This window comes from Pinus tabuliformis, chromosome 9 (assembly GCF_031772625.1).
Source record: "Pinus tabuliformis cultivar Carrire ecotype Pingquan chromosome 9, CPIR1, whole genome shotgun sequence".
Lineage (NCBI taxonomy): Eukaryota > Viridiplantae > Streptophyta > Pinopsida > Pinales > Pinaceae > Pinus > Pinus tabuliformis.
Window position 1 is genome coordinate 1,749,921,964 of NC_142307.1, and position 9,386 is coordinate 1,749,931,349.

At 36.7% G+C, this 9,386-nt stretch overlaps 1 protein-coding gene across 1 annotated transcript; it reads right to left on the minus strand.

The window, feature by feature from the left end:
- Nucleotides 1-7,743: 7,743 nt before the first annotated feature.
- On the minus strand, nucleotides 7,744-8,938 carry LOC149155718 (glutathione S-transferase U19-like). The gene is made up of 2 exons (XM_089445934.1): nucleotides 8,556-8,938; nucleotides 7,744-8,330 (listed from the first exon to the last, which is right to left on the minus strand). The coding sequence occupies exons 1-2, from the start codon at nucleotides 8,889-8,891 to the stop codon at nucleotides 7,965-7,967; spliced, it is 702 nt and encodes a 233-aa protein (XP_089302060.1). The 5' UTR covers nucleotides 8,892-8,938; the 3' UTR covers nucleotides 7,744-7,964.
- Nucleotides 8,939-9,386: the final 448 nt, after the last annotated feature.

Consider the following 9,386-nt stretch of genomic DNA (forward strand, 5'->3'; position numbering starts at 1 on the left):
ACGTGGACGCTGACTGGGACGACAGCTTGGCGGGACACGGCGGCGGAATGCAGGGGTGGCAGGACAGAATGGCGGGCGACGTGGAATAGTGGCGGGGGCCCGGGCGTGACGTCACGCTAACGGGGTGCTGACGTAATGGGCGCGGCTGGTTTGCGGGAGGCGGTTTCTGGTTTCCCCGCACCGCCTTTGGGGGAAGGTGGTTTCGGGGGGGAGGGCTCCGAACACCGCGGGCTGCCGACACGTGGCGGGGGTACGGCGGCAATACCGCCCATCCCCCGGACGTTAAATGGCAGCATATCTGTGGCCCATATCGCCCGCCCACCATTGGATCAAGCCCGGCGGGAGATCAACGGCTGGCGGGGCCTGCTGTGTGGAGCGCAAGTTTGGAAGCGGGACCCGCCCGATATTAAATTAATATTTAATGGCGCGGGCCCAAACCTTGGTCGGGTGGGTTTTTTGGGTTTTCAAATCAATGCATTCGATGGCGCCATAACACATAACAAAGGTTTTTTAACCATTTTTACCAAAACATTGGGTTTTAACTTTGAGGGGGGTATTATTTTGCAAGGGTTTTAGCTGGGTGGTGGTTCGGGTTTAGGTTATTAATTTAACCAGGGGTTAAATCAATCCCGGGGTAAAGACTCGGAAGGGTTGACTATAGTCCCAGATGGACTAATGTCTCCCATGACATGCTATTTAGCTATAATGCTAAAAGGGGGGGATATTTAATATATTTTTTGGGAATTTTCTATAGTTTTTGTAAGAAATAGGGGTGGGGATGTACTTAGGGAGCTATATAATAGGGTTAGAAGTTAATATGGGTATGTGTGGTGAAAGTGGGAAACTAGAGATAGATGAAGTGTGAAGTGTTGTGGCTTCTTTTTGAAGAAGAAGGCCACAACTTGCAATGGTTTTCACAAGGGAGAAGTGCAGAGAGGACTGTTTAGGTAGATCCTAAAGTCCTCAAGGGGATGTTAGTAAGAAATCCTTTGATGGGGAATGAGGGAAGTTAGACATGCTTTGATAGTTTGCCATATAGACCATTGTTCTTGCTTTTGTCTTATTGGTGAGATCAGATATGATCTTCCATATATCATGTGACTAGACCTTATTTCTGCAACCTCCAACTGCCTACCCTGGCTAATAGACCTAACATTTTTTCTTCTTTTTGATGGGTGCACTTAGCCTTGCAAACCCTGATAATCCTCTTTTCTTTTTGCTGCCCTCCTATCTAAGTCTACCCTTATGTCTTCCAAGGGCCCAGATTAAGCAATTGGGCTCCTCCCTTTCTCTATTCAACTAATCATCTGTCAAGCTTGAGTTGTTTGAACAGGTATTCATTCTCTTGTCTAGAACAGGCAATTTAAACATGGCATGGCCCAGCTTAAACTGTTGGGTCACCCATCAAGATAGCAGTGGCATTTTGGTTGGCCACTCTCCTGGTTTTTGTTTGGGGTTCATTTCAATTATTTTTTCTGACTAATTCATTTTCTTGCCTTTTGATTATTCTTTTAAGGCATACCCTCTTTATATTTTTTAACTGTCTGTTTCTTTCACAAAAATGGAACCTTTGTATCATCCAAGATGAGCATTTTTGGCACTTCCACTGTCAATCATGAAAAATGAAACCCTATTGGTATAGGAGACTAACATGGTATATACTAAATTCCAATGATTTGAGGTGTCATTGTAGTAATACCTTGTATGTCATTTTATAATTTCAGAGGACGTATTGTTGCCCCAACATTTTGTGTTTCTCCTTATGATCATTCCACACTTCCTCTTGAATAAAGGTCACATATTTGCTAATTATTAACTCCTTTATGTTAGGATTGTATATCTTGTATACCTTTGAATAATAATTATATCCAATAAAAATACATTTTTCTCCTTTACCATCCCATTTTTGTCCTATTTATTTGGATATACGTACAATGCCACACAATCAAAAACAAATTTTAAGAATGGAATTTATTTTAAAGTTTAGAAACCTTGGAAAATCTTACTAGTCCCTAAGATCCAAATTGCAAAATATATGGTGATATCTTTATAAAAATATTCAAAATTATAACCATTTTATATATGGTCTTTATAAAATTTTGGCAATCTTTAAGGTAAAATAATTTTACACTATAAAATTTGGGCGAATCAATTTTAGAAAAATATGGAAATTTGTGAATCTTTTTTATGGAAAAAAACATGGAAAATTAGCCCACATGCAAAGATTAGCCCCTAAAATTTTCCTTGCCAAAATATCTTAATTGTTTAACATTAAACTTTTTCTTGTTGCATGTCTCTTGCAAAATCATGTTATGAAATTTTTTTGTGGGAAATCTATTCAACAAATGAATTGTAGTTGCTACTACTTCACCTCATAATTGTTGAGCATTTAGCCTTTAAACATGCTCCTGGTCATTTCCTGAATGGTTTTATTTTTCCTTTCTAACATACCATTTTGTTGTGGTGTATACCTTGTTGTAATTTTCTTCATGATTCCATGTTCTTTGCAAAAGATTAAAAAGACTTGTGGTATGTATTCTCCTCTTATATTAGATCATTATCGAGTATCCACTTTATTTTTCAACTATGAACTTGAATTTCTTTAAGGTCTCAAAGGTTTTGAATTTATACTTTAAGAAGTAGACCCGCTTTTTTCTACTAAAATCATCTATGAATGTTGTAAAAAATTGAATTTTTTCCAAAAGAGGGAGTTTCTATAGGACCACAAAGATTTGTATAAATCAATGAAGCGGATCTCTTGCTCTCCATGATTTACCAAAGGGAAAAGCATTTCTATTTTGTTTTTGGAAACCTCATATATTTTAGTAGGTTGTTCAATTAAAGGTTGTCCTTTTAACATTTTTTTCTTATACAACATCCCATTGAAACCCAAGTGACCATATCTTAGATGCCACAACATAGGTTGGTCCATTGTGTCAATTTTGAATGCAAACAAACAATTCATTCTTCATGGTTAAAGGAAGTATTGTTTTGTTTTTCATATTAACTATTGTAATTTGATTATTATTGTCATTTCTATCAAAAATATTGTATTCTCCATTCTTAAACATAATTATCTATCCCTTTTGAACTAATTTTCCAATATTAGTGAGGTTATGTTTTAAACAAGGGGATTTGTTTAATGTCACCTTAGTTGGTGCAAATGGAAGTTGTTATTTTCCATTCTCACCTTAGATTTCAAATTCAACAATAGTAGAGATCATTTATTTGTTTCCACTCTCATGTTGTTGCTACAACCACTATCTAACTACCAAACATCCTTACTAATTTCTTCTACTTCATTGCAAATGATAAATAGATTTTTCTTATTTTTAATTTTAGAAGAAATTTGCATTTTTCTTATATATATCTTGTTTTTTTTGTCTACATTAGATGTATAATGTCCAAGATTTTCACAATAATGGCATTGAATAGTGGATTTGTCACACCTTTGTGAGAATCTCCCATGTGAATTATCATTGCTCCTTCCTCTTCCTATTTCATGGTTGATACTAAAACTTCCACTTCCATTTTCTCTAGAAACATATCTATCTTGTATAATCTTCTTCCTCCCTTGACAAAAACTTGAGATCTAAAAGTTTGCATTGAACCTTGGACATATCTTTCTTCTTGGACTTTCCAAACTTCCCCTTCTTCACCTTATTGATTTGAGATAGATAGGCTTGAGATTATTCATTTGATCAAATGCCATATTTCACATTAATCCCCTATTCCTCCAAAATGCATTGTGCCCACAACTCATAAAATGGAGTTGAATCTTTCTTAGAGTAGATGTTGGTTGCAAAGCTGCTCCATTCTGGTGGCAATGCATTTAGTACATAGATGGTCATTTTCGAGTCAGAAATAGTCTCCCCTAGCCCTTGCAAGTGATCTCTTAATTGAGAGATCTTCATTAGAAAGGATGTCATGTCCTCATCCTTTGACTTCTTCATCTTGTATAATTTACTCCACAAAGACATCTTTTGTCTCGATGTACTTATAGAGTACACCTTCACTAGCTTATCGTACATAGCATTGGAAGTTTTCAAATTTGCAACAAATGGAACAAGAGGATCCTTGATTGATTCAACTATGATCCTTTATGTCCTTACTTCCCCTTTCTTGTACTTATCTATTTCTTGAGTGTTGTCTTTGCTCAGTTCATTGATAACCAAGATTCTCCTCTTCCTTGATGATGTCTTCAACCTTTCTTGACGCCCTCAAGACCTTTGAAGAACCTTCAACAATGTCCTTGAAATATGTTTCTTAAGATTCCTCCAACAATAGCTTCCAAGATCCTTTTTATGCTCCCTTCAAAGATGCCTCCCAATGAGCCTATATATATTTCCTTCTTTCAAGAGACAACTTTCCTTGTAATCTCCCTCTCAAGCATTCCTTTGATGAGAGCTTGATGTAACCTTGATCTTCTTCAATGTATAAACCCTCCTTCCAGATATGTAGGTCTTTCACAAATGATCATCCTTGACAAGAAAGCCCTTCTTCTAGATTAACAAGCTTTCTACTTCTTGTGTCCTTCCAGCTACCTTCTAGTTCACCTTAGCTCTGATACCATGTTAGAAAATTCAAAGTGGCAACATATTAAATCAATTTTCCTTAACCTTAATATTTTCTTGTGAACTTAGTTAATCTAATTTTGTTCTTTAGTTAGATATCTTCATCAAGAAAATATCAAGAACGAAATAGTAACAACAAGGACACAAAAAATTAGGTTCTCAACTAGGGAAAAACCCCTCCAAGGGGAAAACCCAGTAAACTTTTCTCTTCTTATAGAATTTTCTTCCAATGAGACAACAAAGACCCAATCCCTAGACCAAGTCCTTCTCCAAGTACCAAGTCATCCCTTCCAACAAGTCTTTTCTTGATTCTGCACCAACCAGCTTCAACACTGCAAGTTCGACCTACCAGCTTCAACATTGCAACTCAACCTGCAATTTCGACCCTTGTTGTTGTTGCAGAAACCCTAGTTCAACTTCCTCTTGAGACCTTCCTAGAGCAAGACAACTCCTCCCAAGTTCAACGAGGTCAAGATAGAGTATCCTTCCTCCCAGCAACAAGATATTGCACTTCATCTTATTGCAACACAGTCCTGCAATTTTGGACTTTCTTGGAAGCTGCAGAAACCCTAATCATTCACACATGTGAGAGAGATTGAGCCCAAAAATGAGATTTTCATTCTTCCTTTCTTCTCCTAGACCTTTTCTCTCGTCTTCTTCTTCTTCCCAGCTATAGACTGAACTTCCTTCTTGAGATAAAACTTGTGAGTGAGTGGATGCTAAATCAGGTTGAACTACTTCTTTATATAGCCTTTCAAAGGGGTCGAATTCCCTTCTTTAGGCCAACTTGTAACTGCCAGGGCCGACTTGTGCTTTTAGAGTTTCCAAGACTTTCTAGACTCAAAATAAATTATTTTTCCAATTACATTTTTCTTGGAAGGGTCTTATAAACATGATGTTGACTCCTTTGACTCATGACAATAAATCCTAAGACCTAACAAACCCTAGAAGCATGAAGAACATGTTTTTTTCCTATAAGCCATCAATAATGAGCATGAAACCCATGCTTTAAAATAATATCTTGTTATTTTCTTCTTTTGTTTGTTACATTTAATACATATTGAAATGAGTACAACAACTATGAAGACCGAAACTAGTTACATTTTCAACACCACAAAGATTTGTATGAATCAACTGAAGTGGGAAAAGCATTTCTATGTTGCTTTTGAAAACCTCATATATTTTAGTATGTGGTTCAACCAAAGGTTTTCCTTTTACCATTTGTTTCTTATACAACAAATTCATCCCATTGAAATTCAAGTGACCATATCTTAGATGCCACAACCTAGGTTGGTCCATTGTGTCAATTTTGAATGCAAAGAAAAAATTCACTCTTTATGGTTAAAGGAAAAATTGTTGTGTTTTTCATGTTAACTATTGCAATTTGATTATTACTATCATTTCTATCAAAAATAATGTATTCTCCATTCTTAAACACAATCCTCTTTTCCTTTTGAACTAATTTTCCAACATGAGTGAGGTTATGTTTTAAACAGGGGGCATAACATACATCTTAGAAATTAATGTCACTTTAGTTGGTGCAAATGGAAGTTGTTATTTTTCATTCTCAACTTACATTTCAAATTCAACAATGGTAGAAATCATTTCTTTGTTTCCACTCATTTGTTGCTATAACCACTATCTAACTACCAAACATCCTTATTAATTTCTTCTACTTCATTGCAAATGATAAATAGATTTCGTTTCTTTTCACTTTTAGACGAAATTTGCATTTTTCTTATAGATATTGTGTTGTGTTTTTCTACATTAGATGTATGATGTCCAACGTTTTCACAATAATGACATTGAACAGTGGATTTGTCATACTTTGTGAGAATCTCCTATGTGAATTATCATTAACCCTTCCTCTTCCTATTTCATGGTTGATACTAAAACTTCGACTTCCATTTTCTTTAGAAGCAACATCTCTATTTTGTATATTCTTCTTCCTCCCTTGGCATAAACTTGATATCTAAAAGGTTGCTTAGAAGAAATGGTAGCTAATATATTTAGCCTTTGTTCATGGATGTGCAAGGAATCCATAAGCTCATCAAGAAACATTTGAGTTAAATCCTTTGTCTTCTATTACTACAACCATAGGATCAAATCTAGGAGGAAACTTGGTATTTTCTATGATTCTTTGAACCTCATGAGTGTCTCCATTAGTTCTAATTTGATTAACCAAGTTCATAATGTGGGTAAACAAATCATTCACTAACTCGGACTCCTTCATTAGCAAAATTTCAATATCTTATTTTAAGATTTGTAACTTGACCAACATTACCTTGTTCATTCCCACAGGGGCTTCACTAGGGGAGCAATACCATACCACGTGGGTTCATATTGGGGGATATATATTGAGGAAAAATTGACTTAATATATAGGGGGTAAAGGGTTTTTATATTGGCAGGTGTAAAAAATGGAGCTCAAAGTTAATGAAAAAATATAAAGGGGTATAAAAATTGTTAATGAAAAAATGGATACCTACAATATTTAGTGAAAGTAGGGGTTTTTCAAATTGGGGAGGTGTATTGCGTTCATATTGGTAGGGGGTTAAATAATGTGATTTTTAGAGGTATTTTCCAATATGTAGTCAAATTAGGGGTATTGTTTAGTATGCCATGAACGCACGTGATATGTCAGAGGTTCATTTAGTGAACCCCAGTGTTCATTCCTTGGTATGCATTTTACAAAGTCTCTCATGCTTACTTGAATTTTGTAGCAATTGCCATCCTTGGAAAAATGGCATCTCTTATAGTTGTTTGTATAAATTTTAGAGAGCCTTGGCATCCTTCTTCCTATTCTCTTTCAACATATTCTTTTTAACCTAAATGAGCATTAGTCTAGAGGATTAGGTAAACCATTTTCAAGATGACTCCATAATTATTTCCATCACACTGTGGTACTTGTTACCACAAGCCACTGCTGCTAGCCATCTCAAAGACAACAATATAAACCCCCAAAACCGATTAAAACTTGCTCAAATACCAATATATTGAAAAAAGAAACACGGAACAGAACAAAAGATAGAGTAACACAGAGTGTCAACAACAACCGAGAGCATTTACATCACTCTGCACAACAAGCTTATCTTCAACACAAGACTTCCCATCCATAAACAGATAGTCCTAATGTTGCACTGGTTAAATTACTTGCAAGTCGTGAAGGCTGAAGCTCAAATTATAACTATAATTATTGAAACCATTCAACACAACTGTGACAAACTGTATATATAAAATTATTCACTGATTGAACACAACAGTCTGATGCATTCTCACTCTTAAGGGGGACTTCAAACATCTCAAAATCTAGTAAGTGTCTCTCTACTCTATTCCACTCCATACTCTCAATATATATATCAACGATGCTGCAAGAACTTAAGATTTTCAGTCAATCGGAGGTGACAAATGCCTTCCTTAGTTGAATGGCATATTCCGAGACCTTAAGAGGATCCTGAAGAATCTTCTTGACGCCCTCCCTCTCCAAGCATCTCTTCATCCACCCTTGAAGCCTAGGGAACTCACCATCCCATGGTATTTTCCATTTGGCGAGCGTTTCCAGTGCATAGAACCAAGGGGCATTGGGAATCATTACAATGTCCAGGAACCCAAACTGGTCCCCTGCAAAATAAGGCTTACCTCCACCTGCTGACAGCTCCCCTTCTAGCAGCCCCAGGCATTCTAACATGTAGCGCGTACCCTCTTCTTGAGCTTCACCAGTGCATTTCAAAATCCTCTGAACAACATTTTCCAAAAACTGAAAGAAACCACACCATTTCAGATAAATTAGATACCTCATTTCAAAATCCTATGAACAACATTTTCCAAAAACCGAAAGAAACCACACCATTTCAGATAAATTAGATACCTCATACAAATATCAGAGATAAATGCTATGAAAATAGTCCCAGGTTTTATGATCCAACCCCCAACAAGACTATGTTGAAAAAAAAATGCAATGAAAATATAATCGTTGGATTACCTTAGTGTCCATAAAGTCTGCCCAGAATCTTCCCAGGGCTCGGTCATATGGATTGGAGGGCATGAAAGAATTAGAGCCCGGCCAGACCTCGTCGATGTATTGGAGAATGATGACAGACTCGCAAATGGGCTTGCCCTCATGGATGAGAACGGGTACTCTCTTGTAGACGGGGTTCGTCTGTAGCAGCAGCTCACTCTTGCAGGCGAGAACATTTTCTTCTTGGTATTCATATCTCACCCCTTTCTCTTCCAACCCAATCAAAACTCGCATGCAGAAGGGACTGGGCCATTGGCTCAACACTTTTACTTGCTCCTCCCTCTCGCCCATCTTCGACATGTGGATTCTAAGGATTGCCCTCCTTGATAGCCGAGCTTCATGATACCTTGTGGGAATGCTTATATTGAATTCCAGTATAGCCAGTCCAGTCTTGAGAACATAATAGTCAACAGAATGGTAAGTGGTGAAAGGTTGTTTGGTGTCATTTTCGTAAATGTATCCTCAATATATAATTGAAATTTTATTATTATAGTCATGGTGGCTCGCTTATAAAAATCAGCGAAAGATAAAGAATCATACTCAGGATCACTTACTTCTTGACCAGATCTGAACATGCAAGGCTTTTTCTTTCGGTGCGAAAAGTTCAACATAATTGTTTAGATATCCCCCTAAATCTAATCGAAAGTTTATAGATGGTGGAATCAATTTATTATTTTATTGATAAATATAAGGACTCTCAGATCACATATGGCCGGCGGCCATTAAAATATCCTATACTCAATTTTATTAAAAATGGGTGAAAAAATATGCGTTGCCTGCCAACGTCAAAGTCTA